The following is a 20,917-nucleotide window of genomic DNA, read 5'->3' as shown; positions in this document are numbered from 1 at the left end:
ATAGGACAATTTTGACATTTGGCTCAAAAGTCCCCCCCAAAAATCTAATAACACTGCAGCTTTTTTAACAACAGTTCCATGTAGGACGAAGAAATGTTTAACGATTTACAGCATTTTAAATAACGACAATATTGATTATATTCATTTTTTTTTCTGTGGGACAGTGAAAATGCCATGTCACATCCACAACCCACATACAGATTGTAATTCAGATTTCCCTTGCTCTAAATATAGACTCAAAATAAAGATTGTGGTCTAAATTCAGATTAGTTTACATATTTAAATCCAGATCTATCTAAATAAATCCATCTAAATCCAGATTATGATTCAGATTCCATTTGCTTTGAACATATAGCAACCAGTTTATAATCTATTTATCTACATCCATATTGCAATCCAAATACATTTTGCTCTGAATTAGAGACCTAGGTTCTTTATTCTGAAGCTTTAATGCTAAAACCATAATAGTAATAATACATAACAATACTTTTATATTTATTTTATTATTCTTTTACTTATTTACAATATTAAAGTTTACTTTTTATTTTATTGTTTTAAAAAAAAAAAAAAAAAAAACCTTTAACCCAAAGAACCCACCTTGATTGCTTCCCATGCAACCATGAATCACCCAATATGATACTTAACAGAATTCCCAAGCTGCTTTTTCTGTTTTTTTTTCTTCTTCTTTTTTCTGCCATTCCTTCTTAACTTTTTGCACACATTCAAACATGGTACCAAACATAGGGACATTTATGTGCCATCTTTGAATGTTACATTCTTAACCCAAAGTATGAGCTGTAAAGCTTGTTGAACTGTTGTAAATCTCCCGATTTGTCTCAGTGCACTAAAATGAGTGATTTCTTACCAAGGAATTCTCTTATTACTTTTAGGTGAGTCATCCCCCTGCAGCGTGAATAATGGAGGGTGCCATGACCTTTGCCTTTTGACTCCACTTGGTGTGGTGAACTGTACTTGCCGTGGAGAACGGATATTACTGGATGATAACAGATGTGTATGTAAGTCCTGTACCCTCTCTCTCTGTATCTCTTGCTCATTTTCACTCACCCAGAATTTTCTAGTATGTCTCAGTACTCTGTTATGTGGCTAAATCCATATCTGTTAGTACTGAGGCAGTCTTTATGCTAGCGTATTCCAAATAATAGCAGATATTTCTGTTTGGGATGCTGGTGATAAAGCAAGTTTTAAGAATGTGAAATGTTTGGTGGCTGATTCACTCTGGATTGAAATTCAGAGCGCACATTCAGGTCTGCCGTGCCCTAGGTCTGGAGGCGGATGGCTGAGAAACAGGGGGCATGTGGGACAGAACGGCTGCTTTTGGCATAGTGAGAAGAACATTCTGCTGCTCCAGGAACAAACTACAGCATAAATCTATCAGCGAGGCTATGGCCCGACAACCTTATTACTGCATCATTCTTATGCTTATTATTATTATTATTAGTAGTAGTAGTAGTAGTATTTACTAATCTAAATGACTGAGATTCCTGTGGCTCTGAATATAGATTCCAAATCCAGATTCTGATTCCAATTCATTTTGGTCAGAATTTAGGTTCTGGGGCCAGGTGCATAAACTTAGCCACCAAGTTAAGACTGTATCTTAAGAACTAGTTTGACCAACTAGCAGCTGCAAGGGGAAATCAGTCTTACTTTTTCAATACAAATAAAACCAATCTACCTTTTCATAACTGAATTAAAAAAGTTATGACCGGTCTTGAAGAAAAAAAAATTAGATGACTAACCTTTTAAGACTAGTCTAAACAGTTTATGCAACCGGCCCCTGGACCCAGATTATGAAAACCCAAGTGTGCACAGAGATTGTAATTCAGTGATCTGGGCTCAGATTGTGATCCATATTCTGAATCCAGATTATGATTCACATTCTATTTGCTATGAATATGTCATTCTGGAACCAGATTCTAATCTATATAGTGAATCCATATTGCAGCTAAAATTCATTTTACTTTAAATATTCTAAATCCAGATTGTGATTCAGATTCATTTTGCTCAGAATTTAGAATTTAGGTTCTGGATCCCGATTGCATACAGATTGTAATCCAGATTTCCCTTTCTCTAAATATAGATTCTAAATAAAGATGATGGTCTAGATTCAGGTTATTCCATATTCTAAATCCATATTATGATTCAGATTCTGTTTGCTCTAAATATATTGATTTTATTTTGATTTATATATATATATATATTGTACATCCAGGGTGTAATCTAAATTCACTTTGTTCTGAATATAAATTCTAAATCCAGATTGTTATTCAGATTTATTTTGTTCAGATTTAGGTTCTGGATCTGTATTGTGAAATATAATTGTACAACCAAAATGCAATACAGATTTACTTTGCTTCAAATATATGGATTCGAAACCAAGATTGTGATCTGGATTTAGATTATGATCCATGTTCTGAATCTAGATTATGACTCAGATTACAAAGAACCAGGATTCAGAACCAGGTTTGAATCCAAATTTTGCTCTGAATATAAATTCTAAATCAAGATTGTGATCTGAATTGTAGATTTCAGATTGTTGACTAATTTTTTATTCCAGATTGCAATCCAAATTCCTTTTGTTACACTGTAAATGCCAAGTGCTTTTATTTTCACCTATTTGGAGCCACTACAGATTCCTATCTGAATAGATATGCCAGGTGTGAATGCCGATTTCTTTACAACACATTTACATAGTTGATACTGTTGGCTAGATCTAGATATTAAATGGTTCTAGGGGCTTCTGTCTAGATATCGATACTGGAACACCCATCTACTGTACCTGTAATTGTTTTTTGTTAGGGATGGGCATGAGTACAAAAAAGGTAAAACTTTTATTTCAATAGCCCACTTTAGACATTCTACTAACAGTAAGTAACTTTGCAACTACATGTCAACTAGCAGTTATCAGAGTAGACTGTCTGCTTAATATCTTCTAACACTTTATTTTGATGGGTCCACAACATACTGACAATGAGAAACTTTGCAAGTATATGTCAACTTATTCTACTAACCCTAAACCTCAAGTGTAACCCAAAATAATTGAAAACAATTGTTTGACTTAAAGAAACGTTGGTTAGATTCAGCATGGTAGCATACGGACACTATACACAGTGACTTTCAGTGTAGGATTGCAACAGCGCTCGACTGCTTGGAGAGGATTATGGAGCTTATACACAGATGTGTTTTTGTGTTCAAACAGCTAGACATAGTGCATCAGACGGAACAGAACAGAACACAGGGGACGCAATGCAAAGGCCAAGGAGACACCCCTCTGAAGTTTGTGTACATAGACTCTCAGTAAAAAAAAAAAAAGTGCAGATGGAACTCCAATTTAAATTAATCTATCCTCGACTGATTATGTGTCAAACACTCAAGCAGTCAATGCACATCCCTAATCTATACTTCAGCGCAGCACATCACAAATCTACAAACCTCTTTTACTCTCATCTTCTAGCCATGAACTCCTCCTGTAGCGTCCACTCCGAGTTCCAGTGCGGAAATGGGGAATGCATCAATTACCAACTGACATGCGATGGCATCGCACACTGCAAAGACAGGTCGGATGAGAAGATGCAGTATTGTGGTAAGAACCCAATCAGGCAGGGTGCTGTGTTTGAGCCCTCAGGTTTCATCTCTAAACTGAATGAAGGAAGCTACAGAAGGTCTTCCTGTTCTCCTGTGACTCGGGCTAATAAGACGAGCTTAGAGAAGCTTGGCAAAATGTAATGAGTGCGATTGATGTGACAGGCTGACTGCTGCTCTGTCTCTCTCTCTCCCTCTGTCTTTACTTTCTCAAGCAGAGTTTCTAATGAAGCAGTTGCTCTCAGATAGTTTTACTATCCAGACTTTACATTGCATATTTATGAATAGACTCTATCTATCTATCTATCTATCTATCTATCTATCTATCTATCTATCTATCTATCTGTCTATCTGTCTATCTGTCTATCTATCTATCTATCTATCTATCTATCTTCATCTTCTTTCATTTAACTGTGTTAAATATCTCCAATGCATGTTATTGTACAGTCCTATGCCTAACCTTAGCTTCATCATTCTTTAGAGAACCGGAACTGCAGACACGGCTTTAAATCGTGCTATAACCAGCGCTGTGTGGCCAACCATCGATTCTGTAATGGCGTGAATGATTGCGGGGATAACTCAGATGAAGTTTACTGTAACAGTGGGTATTGTTTCTTCTTCTCGCAAAATTGAAACCCATTCTCAATCCAGTGTTGGTCAGTTCAGGGATCTTCTCATTTATTCCCCCTCGTTCTGCCTGGCTCTCTGGAGAAATGTAGTCCATCAATCAATAGAACTCTTGAATTTTCGCCTTTCTTGAACATCTAAATAACAACATTAAGCTTTAATGCAGAAACACATCTATAATGTAGACAGTACAAACCACAGATCTTGGCATCACTATGCTTCAGTGAAGGCCAATGAAAACTGTACTCTTCCCAGCAATGCAGGAATCTAAATGCTTCTAGAACCTTTTGATTTTGGAAATAAATAAAATACTTTAAAATATTACAGATATTTTTATTGTATCTTGTCACCTGTAGCCAGTGAAACTTGATTATCTCCTTTTTGTAAGAATCAAACTCAGACCAGTTTTGCATTCACACTGGACTTGAAAATGGAGTAAGATCTAATTTAACTTAATTTAGAATCAGACTCACACCTCTTTAAAAAGACCATTTTTGCATTCACACTACCACTGGGTTTCTATTCTCATTTAGTTAGCACAAATATCTTTAATATCAATGTATTTACACTATTAATTATTATTATTATTATTATTTTTATAATTTGGAATTATGCAAACGTGAAAGCAAAGGTAACCATGAGCACTTTGCTTTAATATTAAATATTAAACTTTACTGAAACAATCTCGGTTAATTCGGTTTGCTCAAAAGTGGTCTAACTTCATCAAAAACATTTTTGTTTGGTTTAAAGTGGACTGATTTTGTTTAAATCATTTTGATTTGCTTTAAAGTGGTTTGACTTCATTTAAAGCATTTTGGTTTTCTTAAAAGTGGTTTGACTTCATTTAAAACATTTTGATTTCCTTTAAAGTTGCCTAACCTTATTCAAAGCGTTTTGATTTGCTTTAAAATGATTTGATATAAAGCTTTTTGGTTTGCTTAAAAGTGTTCTGACTTCATTTAAAGTGTTTTTGTTTGCTTTAAGGTGTATCTAGTTAATCTGCTTTTTTTTCCTTCTGGTTCCAGATTCCTCATGTTCGTCCTCTGAGCGACGTTGTGCAGACGGTGCCTGTATTCCTGCATCATCCTGGTGTAATCAGATCATTGATTGCGCTGACGCATCGGACGAGAAAAGCTGTAGTAAGATTAGCATGTGTGAAGGCGCTAGCCCGTTTGCACTTCTGAGGGTGTGTGTGTTTGCGTGTCACTTAACGTGTGAAACACTCGTCTCATTGTCCTCTCTGTGTTTCCAGATAGCACAGACTGCATGGAATACTACAGACTGGGTTCTCGCGCCAGCAACAGCGAGAGGTTTCTAAGCTGCAATTCCACGTCGCTGTGTGTTCATCCCTCCTGGATCTGTGATGGAGCCAACGACTGTGGGGATTACGCAGACGAAATACACTGCCATGGTAGAAATGAATTTGCATTCTCTCCCCCGGACTGTCTTTCTCTTGTTTGTTTGTGTTCAAAGTACAATGTTGTCACGTTAAGAATGGAAAATAGCACTGGGAACAAAGGGAATTTTTACAAAGTTTGCATTGCGGTGCAGTGACGGCTCACATCGCCAGAGCCTTTTATGAGGCTGTGAAATATGGACTTTTTTGACTCAATCACACTGAGTCCTGCCAAATATTTGACAGTAATATACTTAGATATTTATGATATATGTAGAAAGCCCAGGACCTACTGAGAATATTTAGTGACTTAATAAGTCCTTGTGGCTGAGTGAAACAGCTCTGGTAGTCGATGAGTGTGTAGATTTTTTTTTGTGGAACTTTACAGTCCTGTCAGAATTTATGAGCTGAGCGCACATAAACGTCATTGCAATGTTGTAATTAAAAGTTGGAAAGTTGGATTTGTCTTTGAAATCTGCAAGTTAGGGAATGTCAGTGAAGGAATTGTGGTAGAAGCGGGTTGCTAATGATGTGAATTTTTAATTGTGACTCGTTGGTGCTACGGTTTCATTTATTCACATTCGGACTATATATATATATATATACATGCATGCATACATACATACATACATAAATATACACACATAAATGTCAGAATGTGTGTAAATGTAACTGTACCCTCAAGAAGTCACAATTATATTTTTTTATACAATAATTTTTACACAAAGACTTTTTAATGATCACAATTGAAATGTAATTGTAAATGATAATTTATTAACTTCATTTATTCATTTACACAATAATAATATATAAAGTCAATGCAAAATGTGGCAGATTTTTTCAGGGTTATTAATTTTCTACATACATACATTCATACATAAATACATAAATAAATAAATCCCTATAATAATTTTGATTTGACCACAACAAAATGTTTAATTGTTTATTTCACTACAGGTTCAATTATGACCATTTTATGTATTGATGACAGAATATATATTCACTTGTATTTGTATCCATGTATATTTGTTATACATGTGTATACGTTTATATGTTTTTCACTTTTACTTTAATTATCATAGTTTAAAAAAAAAAATTTGTTTTTTGTTTTATTTATATGGATTTTCATATTTTAAGATTTAAACATGGTCTTGTAAAAATGGTAAAACAAAATAATATATAAAGGAAAAGTATCATATGAATGATACCATATTACCTATTTTCTTAGACAGTTTTAGAGTATTTACACAGCAAAGAAAAAAAATGTTTTAATAAAAATCAATGCCTAGGGACATAAAAATGCCTGTAAAAACCCATTTATGATTTCAAAACTTCTACGTAGGAACTTTTCTGGAAGACTTTAAGGCAGAAATACATAGCTAAAGCACTGATTCTCTGAAAATGTTCATGTCCCTTGAAAACAGAAAGTAGCACAAACCTTTAATAGAAATATGAAGAGGATTCAACTCCTGACCTTATGGTCGCTCCTATCTTGTAGAAAACAAAAACTCAGATGTTTCCTATTATTTTACTCAAGGAGATGCTGCAGGTTTAAAACGACCTTGATACACAAGTCAGAATCCAAACACAAATACAAAACCACAGACAGCAAATTGGATAATTGGAGCTGAGGTAGACAATTATAGGTCATACAATTGATTTGTTCACAGCATATTCTCATCCTTTTTTTTTTCTTGAAATAGTGGTGAACCTAGCAAACCCTTTGGTAATTGTTGAAAGTAAGAACTTCACATGGTTTTCTACAGGTTCCACTAAACCCTAATTTTCTTGTTTCTCATAGCTTCTTCAGTCCATACGTGTGAGGACGGCCATTTTGCGTGTCCCAGTGGTAACTGCATCTCCAGCGTCTGGTTGTGCGATGGACAGAAAGACTGCGAGGACGGAGCGGATGAATTTCAATGCGGTGAGCGCCACCTTTATACATTTTTCAACTGATCAGGCCTGCCGGACACATTGTGTGCTCTATATGTCATCCTAATGAATATATTCACATCTGAAGACTTTATTTATCTTCAAGTCACGCACCACCATCTACATTAGAACGTAAGTGCTATTTTGCTCTATTGATCCACTTGTCACGGCTAGTATGTGGTAAGTGCTAAATGTGAGAGTTTAGCTGCTTGACATTCCTGGCTTTACAGAGTTACAGTCATGCTTTTATCTGAAAGTTATGCTTAGTTTCTTGTCTACTCTTTGTTTTAATCATTTCAAACTCCAGACGAATTATTGTAGAAGTCTGATAAGCTGGTGCTTTTATGTGATTGCATTTTATTGAAGCTCATTTCCACTTCAGGGTAAAAAACAAAACAAAAAAACAAAACAAATTATATTCTCATAATTGCAACTTTTTCTTTATAATTGCGAGTTTATATGTCCCATTTGTGACTTTGTATTTCAAAATGTGACTTTTTTCTCGTAATTGTCAAATTCTCAATTCACTTTTTTCTCGTAATTCTCAAAATGTGATTTTAAATTTTGCATGTGACTTTATTTCTCGTTATAGCGATTTGCTACTATGACTCACAATTCTGCTTTATATCTTAATGTGACCATTTCTCATAATTATAACTTTATTTCTCACAATTTGTAACATTTTGCCTTTTTTTATGGTGACTTTAAATCGCGCAATGTGACTATTTCTCGTTATAGACATTGTCTATATATCTTGCAATGCTACTTTATATCTCGCAATGCTATATTATTTCTGTAATTATGACTTTATTGCTCACAATTTGCAAATTTATATCTCCCATGGTGACTTTATAACTGAAAATGTAACTTTAAATCTCGCAGTGTGACTTTATTTCTTGTAACATTTTCTTTTAAAATTGCTACTATATCTTGCAGTATGACTATATATCTTGCAGTGCTGCTTTATATATCACAGTGCAACTTAATTCCTCTTTATTCTTCTCAATTTGCAAATATACAGTAAATCTCCTGTGGCGACTTTACTCACAATTCTGCTTTATATCTTAATGTGACCATTTCTCATAATTATAACTTTATTTCTCACAATTTGTAACATTTTGCCTTTTTTTATGGTGACTTTAAATCGCGCAATGTGACTATTTCTCGTTATAGACATTATGTCTATATATCTTGCAGTGCTGCTTTATATATCACAGTGCAACTTAATTCCTCTTTATTCTTCTCAATTTGCAAATATACAGTAAATCTCCTGTGGTGACTTTATATCTGAAAATGTGACTCACAATGTGTCGTAATTTCTCATTCTAGCAACTTTTTTGCAGAATTGCTATATCTCACAATATGACACTATATATCTGTATATCATAATGCGACTATTTCTCATAATTATGACTTTATTTCTCACAATTAGGCCTGTCGCGATAGTCGATATATCGACTTATCGCACGATATATGGAAATGAGCGCGATCATTTTTGGTGCCGCGATATATTGCGACTGATCATTTTTTTATAATTAAAAATAATGATTATATAAATTTTTTTACATAAAAATGAATATCACCAACATTTTAGTTGATCGCGCTGCCTCTGTCATCTCGTCTGCTCTCTGTGGCGGAGGCAGGGCTTAGGCAGCGTCTCCCTCACACACACACACACAGAGCGGACAGCGACAGGTGAAGAGAATTTGTGAACCCACTGCGTTATAAAGTGTTTCGTGACAACTACAGCCATTTAAGAACAAGTCCCAATGGACTTGGTTTCAAAGCCGCAATCTTCAGCTCCGGTGTGGGAACATTTTGGCTTTAAGCCGAATGAGAGAGGAGAGCCAATTAACGTGAATGAGCCGGTATTTGTTTTATTTATTTAGCATATATTTTTTTCACATTCCGGTTCCAATGTCTAAATATTCTTAAGAATAAAATGTTCTTTGTTCTTTGAAAGAGTGTACTTGCATTATTATGCTATTATATTGTCATACTGTGATTACATAATAAGTGAAATAAAATTGTCTTAAAATGACAATAATATCGTTTATCGCAATTAATTTTGGTGCAATATATCGCACAACAAAAAGTAGTTATCGTGACAGCCCTACTCACAATTTGTGACTATGTCTTCAGTGGTGACTTTAAGTCTTGCAATGTGACTTTATTTCTCGTTAAAGCCATGGTGACTGTAACTGAATATGTGACTAAATCTCGTAGTGTGACTTAATTTCTCATTATACTGTAGCGACATTTTCTTCTAAAATTGCTACTATATCTCACAATATAACTATATATCTCACAATACTGCTTTATATCTCACAATTCGACTTTATTCTTCTTTATTTTTCGCAATTTGCAAATCTGTCTTTATTTCTTGTTAAATTGACCTTTTTTTTGCAATATTTCTATATCTTACAATATGACTGTATATCTTGCAGTGCTTTAAATCTTGTAATGCAACAATTTCTTACAATTTGTGATTTTATATATTTCTTTGTGACTTTATTTCTTGTCATAGTGATCCCCCTTTATCTCACAGTATGTCTATATATCTAGCAATTTTGCTGTATATATTGCAATGTGATTTTGTTTTTGTGATTTTGGCTTTATTTGTCACAATTTGGGACTTTTTATCTCCCCCCTTTTTTAGTGTAGCTACTATATCTCGCAATTTGACTATATAATCTCACAATGTGTCTTTATATCTAATATTGAAACTGTTTCTCATAACTGACTTTATTTCTTGTGATTTCAGGCTATGCTTAGGGGAAAATATTTAGATGAATTTCATTATATTTTTAAAGAAAGTTACTTGAACAACTGTATAACTTTAGGTGAAGTGTTATTCCATCCAAATCTTGCTATAATGTGTTACATAATTATTAATCTTATCGACATTCATGTTTCTCTCCATCTCAAACTTTGTGATGTACCTCTAAAGTGAGCAGAACTGTAGAATAGGAAGTTCTAGGAAGTTCTGCTTTCCTGCTGCGACCAATCTCTGCTTTGCTTCTGTCCTGACCCCGTGCCGGGAATCCTTTTGGTTCCGCTTCAAAGCGTCTTATTCTGAGCAAGAACTCTGATCTGCGACTGAAGCTCCCATGAAGCCAGCACAACTCTGGACTGCGCGGCGACCTCGTAGTCACTGACCCAAAATCAGAAGTAATACGGATTTGTTTCCGTGTCCTTGATCTTGACGAATACGCCAGTGCTTTTTCACCGTTCATTTTGGTTATTTGTTCTTTTGAGACTTCCCCTAAGGCAGGTTTTGAAGAATGACCCTTATTTACCTATTCATTCTCTTCGCTTTCGTTGTCTTCAGCCCTTTTGGTGTCACTTTTTAAAACCTTTCTCTTGGTGACCTTGGTCTCTCTGTCCCAGCCCCCGGTGGCTTTGCAGAGATATCACAAAATCGATGGCAAACGCAAGCAAACAAACTTTCAGACTGCTGATAGGGGCATATTTGCTCGCACCTTTCATGGCTCGCGTGTGTATGCAAGTGGACAATTACTTTAAAAGTGCTTGCTAGCAGGATCGCCTTCCAAAGTTGAATCGCTAATCCCAACAAGGGCAAAGAGGGCTTTTAGAGGCCACTTTCTTCAGACATTGCACTCAAATTGGCTTTCAAAGGCAAATTTATAACTATTGAAGTGTATTCATAGATGTTTACACTTTGCTTATTATAGTATATAATTCTTAGTTTTCCCGCCAAAATGGAAATTCTGTCTTTATTTATTCACCTTCATGTCATTTCAAACCCATATGGCTTTTTCTTTCTTGGAACACAATATAAAATATTTAGAATGTTTTTATGTGTTTAATTTTTGTTGTTACAGGTTACAAATTTATTTTTCTTAGTTTTCCTGCCACAATAAAAAATCTGTTCCAAACCTGTGTGACATTTTCTTTCCTGGACCACAACATTAAATATTTTGAACATTTTATGTGTGTTTTATTTTGGCTATTATAAGATATAAATGCTCTTTTTCTTAGTTTCTTTTATATATATATATATATATGTATGTGTGTGTGTATATATACTTTTTTATGTGTTTTAGAGCAGCGTGAAAATTTCCAAAATACCATATTTAATTTTGCTTGTTATAGGGTACACATTCTTTTTCTTAGTTTTCCTGCCAAAATTAAAAATCTGTCATTATTCATTCACTCTCTTTTCAAACCTATGACTTTTTTTCTTATTTATTTATTAATTTATAATTACAAAATATTTATTTATTTATTTAATTTTTTTTTTTTAATGCTTTATTTTGATTAAAGGGTTTATTTATTTACTTTGTAGTTTTCCTGCCAAAATGAAAATTCTATTATTATTTATTCACCTTTATATCTTTCCAAACCTGTATAACTTTTTCTTTCCTGGACCACAAGATAAAATATGTTTACATATTTTAATGTGTTTTATTTCTATTTATCCCTTTCTATTTGGGAAAAGAGCATCGTGAACATTTACAAAATATCTTATTTTGTGTTCTATGGAAGAACTAAAGCCAAAATGGTTTAAAACAACATAAATGTTGAAAGAATCAACATTTTTGTTTGTACTGTTCCTTAAATGTCAGTACAGCCTCCCGTGGGTTTATTTTCAAAGTTCAAACTTTTCCCTCTAGATTCATCATGCCTTTGGAATCAGTTTGCCTGCTCGAAAAACAAGTGCATCGCCAAACAGTGGCTCTGTGATGGGGAGGACGACTGTGGTGACGGATTGGACGAAAGCGAGGAAATTTGCGGTAAAACTCTGAAGCACGTATTTGCATTTAGGCCACACAATGAAAGACTTCCTCTGAGAGGAAGGATATAAATCAACACGAAAGAGGCGGGAAGAAAAATTGGCCTGCGGTTTCATCATAGTTGCGAATTTATGGCCATGCTGTGCTCCTAACAAATGGGCTCTGAAAAAAACCCTCAGGTTTCTCAAAGGTCAAACACAAACAGATTGTTAAACAAGTTCTCAAGACAATGCTTAAACTTTTTCAATTACTTTGAGAAGTTTTTTTTTAAACAAAAGAATATTCATTCATGCAGCATGTTGGCTTGAGATTGAGATGCTCAGTCTCTTTCTTCTCGACAGGTTCGGCAACATGCGCCCCCGGTTTGTTCAGTTGCCCAGGATCGTATGCTTGTGTACCCAGGACCTGGTTATGTGACGGGGAGAGAGATTGTCCTGATGGCAGCGATGAACTAGCGGTAGCTGGCTGTGGTAATTTCAACCATAATATTTCCTCTCACAAATCCAGCAACTTCCTGTTCCTGTTTTCACCCCAAATCACAATAGAAATGAAGCTAGTAAATGAATGCATCAGTCAAAGGTTTAGACATATTTGACTGGATTTATGTTACTTATGTTTATGTTTAAAAGCTTAAAATTAGTTCTTTCTTTCTTTTTCTTTCTTTCTTTTAATTGTTCTTTTACTATTATTCTAAAATGAATAAAAATTGGAATAGTAATTCAGGGATTTTTATTTTATTTTATACATTGTCATACACTGTTTTCCTTATTTTATATATTTTTTCTAAAATGCAATAAATAAATCTAGGCATTTTATTGGTAACATTATTTATTTATTTGTTTGTTGGTTAATTTATGCATTTATTTATTCATTCATTGATTCCTTATTTATCCATCTGAAACAGCGAACACTAATTAACACCACTGTTGGATAATAAGGTGCCAAATTTACCCAAAATATTTTTTTATCTACTGTCCCTGAATTTTCAGAGCCACAACCAAAATAATTGGGGATTTCAGACAAGTCTCAGGTGTCTGTTACGTGCTACTCCTTTTATCCTAACACATACTTAACGTCCTTTTTGTTCCTGTTCCTCTCTTTAATAAGCTCCGAACAACACGTGCACCGAGAGCACGTTCCAGTGCCGGAACCAGAACTGCATCCTGCGGCGTTTCGTGTGTGACCATGACGACGACTGTGGAGACGGTTCTGACGAGTCTCTGGAATGCGGTAAGCAGCTCCGGTTTCTCGATTCATTACTTTCTGTTGAAAATGACCATCCCTTTGCGGCCTGTTTAATGGGTTGTAATTGTGTTGGCACAACATTAATTGGACGTTTCAGCAGTTGGAATGCATGCATAACTCATTGTCCCATACCTCAGATCTAAGAATAAACACTCGCTCAGAATAATTGACGGAAACATAGGCTACTCTTCTCCTTTTTTATTGTTATCTATGAGAATGAATCTCACAAACTTGTCCCAGTTGCATTTTACCACAATTTCACATTTTTATGACTTTATATTTCAAAATATGACTTTAAATCTCTCAATGTATTTTTCAAAATTGCAATTTTTTCACAATTATTATTTTTATCTCGCAATGTGACAATTTGTCTCTCATTGGGACTTTATATCACTAAACGGAACCGGAGGCCTATTTCTCTCAATATGACTATTTTTCACAACTGCGATTATTTGTCTTTATCTAATAATTGCAGATTTGCGTGTCCCACTGGTGACTTTATAAAATATGACTATAAATCTCTCAATGTATCTCTCGCAATTGTGATTTATTTATTTTTTCCCACAATGATTTTATTTGATTTTTCTTAATCTTGCAGTGTGGTTTTATATCTCGCAATGTGACTATATTTTTATCACATTTTGACTTTTTATATCACAAAATATAACTCTTTCTCTCAATATGACTATTTCTCGCAATTACAATTATTTTGATGATATGACCTTATATCTCGCAATGCTGTTTTATGTCACGCATTGTGACTTTTTTTTAAAATCACAGTTTGTATCCCATTGTGATTTTATCACAAAAATGTATTTTTCTTGCAGTGTGAGTATTTCTCTTCTTTTTTTATTGTCACATCATATCTCACAATTGTGAATTTATATCTTACAGTGACTTCTTGTTCTTGTTTAATCTCAATAATAATGGTGACTGAAATATCATGCCTACCTATTTGAAACCACGTTTAAATTCTCTTCCTGTCACACTCTTTCTCTCTCTTTTCTATAGAATATCGTTTATGCAAAGAGGAGGAGTTCCGCTGCGCAGATGGGCGGTGTTTATTGAGAGCCCAATGGGAGTGTGACGGCTTCCCCGACTGTCTGGACCAATCAGACGAGCTGCCACTCAACCCAAAGTGTTCCGCTGCAGGCGAGTCCCTCTCATGTGTCACGCACCCCATTTGACTGACAGGTTCCCAGGTTCCATCCCATATGGGATTTGTTAGAACACCTGGTCCTCCCCGTTTGCGTCCTGTACCCCTGCTAGCACCACCTGAGTTGGGCAGAGAGGGGCTGATGAAACTGCTGTGCCTCTGTTCTTTAATTTTTGGTTTCAGGGCAAACATATGCCATTAATGTTAACAGATGCCATTACTGTTCCCAGCCAAGCTCATTAAGCAACAGTTTTATGTTTATATTTCTGAGGGGAAATTCAGTTCAGTTGTTTACAACATGTTTACAGTACAACTTTAAAACACTAATAAGGCTCTTTTGACTTGGACCGTTAAGAAACACTCTAGCAACCAACCAGAACACCTAGCAAAGTGCCAAAACCTCCTAGAACACCACAGCAAACAGGCTAAAAGGCTCTCAGAACACCCTAGCAACCACATACATTAGCAACATATTGAAAAACACCAAAAACACCATAGCAAACGTGCTAAAAAGCACTCAAAACACCCTAGCAACCACATACAGTAGCAATATATTGAAAACCACCAAGAACACCATAGCAACAGTGTTAAAAAAGCTCTCAGAACACAATAGCAACCACATACACTAGCAACATATTGAAAACCACCAAGAACACCATTGAAAACAGGCTAAAAAGTGTCCAGAACACCTTAACAACCACATAGAGTAGCAACATAGTGAAAACCACCAAGAACACCATAGTAAACATGATAAAAAATCTCTCAGAACACCCTAGCGACCACATAGAGTAGAAACATTTTGAAAACAACCAAGAACACCATACCAACCATGTTAAAAAAAGCTCTCAGAACACCATAGTAACCACATACAGTAGCAACATATTGAAAACTATCAAGAACACCACAGCAAATGTGCTAAAAGCTCTCAGATACCTTAGCAACCACATACAGTAGCAACATAGTGAAAACCACCAAGAACACCATAGCAAACATGATAAAAAGCACTCAGAACACCTTAGCAACCACATCGGAATGTGATGAAAACCATAGCAACATAGGCATAGCAGGCATATTCTAAGAACCACTCAGAACACCCTAGCAACCACATAACAGCCATAGGTAAGGCATAGAAACATGCTACAGTCTATCCAGAGCACCCTAGCAACCCCTCAAGTTCTGTGTTTCTAATCTGATGGTTTTGTTGATTTCTGTCTCCCTTTTTTTTCTCGCTGCTCCATGTTTTAGAAAGTTTGTGCAACGGTTCGGTTTTCATGTGTGCAAATGGCCGCTGCGTTCCGCTGGGGAGCGTGTGTAATCAGCACGACGACTGCGGCGACCGATCCGATGAGAGGAATTGCCACGTTAACGAGTGTTTGAACCGTAAAGTCAGCGGCTGTACCCAGGATTGTCAAGACCTACCCGTGGGATACAAGGTGTGTATGAAGTACAACAAAACAAGGTTTTTCTTTTTACGAATTAAGCATCTGGTTCAACTTCCAGGCTAAAGACGTCCACACATGAAACTACGGCCTATGAATACAAAAGATTGTTTTTGTTTTTTCAACAAATCTTCGCTAAACATCATTAGCAGGCTTTAGTGGCTATGACAATATTGGGAAAGTCTGCGCAAACAAATCGTTCGAAGTGATAATATCTTTTTACATTCCAAAGAGGTTTATAGTACTTAGCGCTAAATCTGTGGAGAATGGTATGATCCTGTTTCCAGTCAGTTTACATTTAACCGATGAATGTATAAACGAGAGAGCTAAAACAAGTATGCTAGCTATTTAGAGCTTGAGTCAGCTGAGCTAGTGCACAGCAAGGGAATGACATGTAAAGCAGATATACACATACACAAACAGTGTGTGTTTTTAGTGGGAGAATGTCACACACACACACACACACACACACACAGTGTGAGTGGCAGATCGAACAGCTTCGTTTGGCAGATGTCTCAGAATACTGGGCTGGTCGTTTGACAGCCACACTGACTTTAAAAACAGACAGTCAAGGACATGGCGGCTCCGAACTTACTAGAACTGTTTTTCTGGCTTGTTTTAGCTTTTGTTACCACATAATAAAAATATAAAGCATAGTTTTAATGAGTGACTAATGACTAAACTAATGGTCTAGAAACACTGCTCACTCCCTGTCCATTAGTCTCTCATTAGTATTAGAGTGAATTGTATGTAAATTTGGCATGGTCGTATTTCACGTTAAAATCAAATAGAAAATCCGATGAAGAAATTATAAAATTACTCAAATACAGTTATGCATTAAAATGGTTTAAAATAAACCATTGTATGTGTAAATACATTTTGAAAACAATTATGCATATTTTAATGACCAATTATGACTTTTTTTTGCATTGCATTTTATTTTTTGTTAGTAATATCATATAATATAAAATAAAAATATTAATAATATAATATCAATAATATTTGTTTTATATAACAAACGTTAATAATAATAATAATAATAATATGGATATAATGATAATAATAAAAATATATCTATCTATCTATCTATCTCTATATATGTATATCTATATATATCACCCAAAATCTAATAGAAAATGTAATTTATAAATTATGTAAAATTCTAAAATTAATTTATGTTACAGTAATAAAATAAAAATCTGCATATTTTAATGACCATTAAGGCTTTTGCATTGCAGTATAATATAATATAATATATTATAATATAATTTACATAATTAATAATAAAACATTATTTGTTTAATAATACTAATACTACTACTACTAATAATAATAATGTGCATTGTATAAGATTTATAATATGAAACATTTTATTTAATTTCTCACTTCCTGTTTGCACAGCATTGGAAACCATGTATGGGTTAAATTTGACATCTGTTGATAAATTTAATCTATTTAGATTTATTTTAAAATAATATAACATTTTAATTAATTATAATTATATATGTAGTTTATTTTAATTTTGTTAACCCATGCATGTTCTTGGCAGAGTTCTGTAAGATTTACCCACAAATCTTTGTTTTTTTACTTTCTTCTAGTGTACGTGCTGGCCGGGGTTTCGTCTTAAAAACGACGGCAGGACTTGCATTGACGTGGACGAATGTTCTGAAAACTTTCCCTGCAGTCACCAGTGCATCAACACCTACGGGTCTTTTCACTGCCTGTGCGCCGATGGGTACCAGCGTCCAGCCAGTAACCTGCACAGCTGCAGGTCTCTCTCAGGTACTCTGCTCTATTCTGCAGCACAGGTGTGAATGAGCTCCTGTGGACCCTCACAAACATTTTACTGTCACACTTGCCCAGAAACACCCCGCACGGGCGAGAACACGCATACTGAGTCTTGTTGTGACTTATATTTAGAGGAAAGCAACAGGAGGTTGAAGACAATTAGTTCGTCAGCTGGAGATGAGCTCTGATTGGCTAAGAGAAGATCCAGGTGTGACATATGGCATCTGCCTGCAGTTATTTACTGTATAAAAGAAAGACGTTTATATTCACTCATTTAGTGTTCGCTTGCAAACACTGCTGACATGCAAATAAGCTGCTAATGAAATCTACCGAAGACCACCACTTACAATTACAATTGCCTCTTTAACATGGTACTGTGGTAATACCATGTTTTTTTGGACATGTACCATATGACTCATGCTACATAATGTTATATGTGTTAATGCAGACATTTTTTAGTTTTATTTAGTTTAGTTTAGTTTTTGGGAATTGGGGATTTATTTTTTCCCTACCAAATTTTACTTAGTTAACTTTGTGTTTACACATTTTGCTGAAAACAAAATATATAGAAATAAAGCTAATATTTTGTTTTTATTCTGTGCTGATGTTTTTTTTTTTTTTTAGGTTTTAGTTAACTGCGTTATTAAAAAGATTATCATTATGTAAATATTTTTCCATTACCGATTTTATAAATAATAAAAAATAATATTTAATAATAATGACATCATAATACTTTTATAAAGCAAACCCATCAAAGACAAATTTAAGTCTCATACATTCTATTGCTTTATTTTTTTAAAGCATCTTAAAATATCAACCCTGTTACAATGATAATGTTTTGAGAACAATCATTAATTTTTAAGTAATATAATATAATTGAAATATGCATAGAATTATATAATATTTAAAAATATTTGTTAATGTTTTAAAAATGCATTATCTAACAAAAAAAATAGGTTTAATTACTTTATCTTTTTAATGTGTCTTAAAATATGAACCGTGCACCATAATATTGTATAGTGGACAATTGATGTTTATTTTTAAACAATATAATTAAAATATAAATATACTATATAATATTAAAAAGTATTTTCTGTTTTAAACATGTTTTGTATAAAGAAATGTACGTTTTATTGCTTTATCCTTTTAAAGTGCCTTAAAATGTCAACCCTGTTACCATGATTTTATTTTTAATTTTTTATAATGAACAATTGATATTTGAAAAATGTATATGTAGATAAGCAGATTTTTGTTTTTCATGGCCTTGAGCACTAGATTTGTAATATGAAATTGAATCCTAACCCATTCAACCCTGTTACCATTAGTAATCTTTACCTTTATGAAGACATAATTACTTCTGAGAATGTATATTAAACACCCAGTGAATTGACACTAAACACATTATTTGTCTGAATGTATTTGTAAAACCACCATTAAACTAGGAAATTTTCCATAGTATACCTAATTATCCATAGAATACTTAAAAATACCAGTTAGTATAACAAAGTAGCATTTGATGCCATCCCTGTACCGCCACAGTACTGTTTTGTAAGTGTCTCTCCTTCTAAGACATGTGCCTACACACACACACACACACACGTTTGTTTTTGTGAAAAGTGGGGACATCCCATAGGCGTAATGCTTTTTATACTGTACAAACTGTATGTGCTATTGCCCTACACCAACCCTACACCTAACCCTACCCCTTACAGGAAACTTTGTGCTATTTCAGATTTTCAGTACACTCCATTCTGTGTGATTTATAAGCATTTTGAAAAGTGGGGACGTGGGGTAATGTCCTGAAAAGTCACCTTCTCCTTGTAATACCCATGTCATACCCTTGTCATTATACAAATTTATGTCCTCATTTGTCACAAAAACGCGTGCACACACACACACACTCACTCACTCAAGTAATAAAGCACTGTTTTCGTATGACTGACAAGTCTAAGTCCCAGACTTGACAGGAAGTGGATGTTCAAGTGTTGGCAGCTCACAGGAAATCGATTTCAAGTCATCAAACTGAAGTTGCAGTCGTGTCTTGCAGCCAGAATAATCCATAGAGCACCACAAACACTTATTTAAAGGCTTTTTAAAGTATTTGGAATCCCAATACATCCATATAACTGAATATTACAAAAACCTAAGTACTTTTTTATTCACTTATAGTCACACAGGATTAAAGTAAGACAATGCAGGTAATAAGCAATTTAGTGTTTTTTTTGTTTGTTTGTTTTGTTTTTGTTTTTTTGAGAAAAAAATGTATAATATAATATAAAATGTACTTTATGCATTAAATAAAATAAAATACAAAAATTATAAAATTAGCTAAATATTTTATGCATTGCATTGAATAAAATAAAATTTAAAAATATAATTAAAATATAATAAATATATATTTATTAAATATAATAAATAATTAAAATATATCGATAAAATAAGTCATGCATTGCATAAATTTTGAAATGTATAAATTAAAATACTTTATCCATTAAATAAAATAAAATACAGAATGATAAAATTATCTAAATATTTTATGTATTACATTGAATAAAATAAAATGTAAAATATATAAAATAAAATATAATTTTTTTTTTAAATAAAATAAAATATTTCATGCATTGCATAAAATATATAAATTATTATTATTTTTTTTTTCCAGCGGAGGAGCCTTTTCTTATTCTTGCTGACCATCACGAAATCCGAAAGATCAGTCTGGATGGATCAAACTACACACTTCTGAAACAGGTATGATGGATAAAGCTCTCTAAAATTTACAATTTTACTTATACAATTTTTAAAAATCTCTTTTTATAACCATTACTGTAGTTTTTGTGCTGTCAGATGCCATCCTGTTTAGCTCAAACTCATTAGTGTGTTTCCTTCATATTCCCATGTAATTTCCTACTTATTACTTTCATAAAAATACACATTCTCGTAGCATATGGAGCTTAATTCACACGCAACATCCAAAAGT

The 20,917-nt window shown here is 34.0% G+C and overlaps 1 protein-coding gene across 4 annotated transcripts in view; it reads left to right on the top strand.

The window, feature by feature from the left end:
• Positions 1-20,917, top strand: part of lrp1ba (low density lipoprotein receptor-related protein 1Ba) — a 306,580-nt gene that overhangs the window by 207,339 nt on the left and 78,324 nt on the right. For all 4 annotated transcript variants that reach the window (XM_058759880.1, XM_058759883.1, XM_058759882.1 and 1 more), the window contains 13 exons: positions 891-1,016; positions 3,473-3,601; positions 4,082-4,201; positions 5,253-5,366; positions 5,480-5,638; positions 7,425-7,547; positions 12,193-12,312; positions 12,654-12,782; positions 13,420-13,542; positions 14,569-14,709; positions 15,959-16,146; positions 17,751-17,934; positions 20,603-20,688. In XM_058759880.1, the coding sequence (XP_058615863.1) occupies positions 891-1,016; positions 3,473-3,601; positions 4,082-4,201; positions 5,253-5,366; positions 5,480-5,638; positions 7,425-7,547; positions 12,193-12,312; positions 12,654-12,782; positions 13,420-13,542; positions 14,569-14,709; positions 15,959-16,146; positions 17,751-17,934; positions 20,603-20,688 (1,742 nt within the window). The remainder of the gene's footprint in view (positions 1-890; positions 1,017-3,472; positions 3,602-4,081; positions 4,202-5,252; positions 5,367-5,479; positions 5,639-7,424; positions 7,548-12,192; positions 12,313-12,653; positions 12,783-13,419; positions 13,543-14,568; positions 14,710-15,958; positions 16,147-17,750; positions 17,935-20,602; positions 20,689-20,917) is intronic.

The sequence above is a fragment of the Onychostoma macrolepis genome, chromosome 22, assembly GCF_012432095.1.
Source record: "Onychostoma macrolepis isolate SWU-2019 chromosome 22, ASM1243209v1, whole genome shotgun sequence".
NCBI lineage: Eukaryota > Metazoa > Chordata > Actinopteri > Cypriniformes > Cyprinidae > Onychostoma > Onychostoma macrolepis.
The sequence above is the reverse complement of the archived record's forward strand: the minus strand, read 5'-3'. Positions and strand labels throughout refer to the sequence as shown.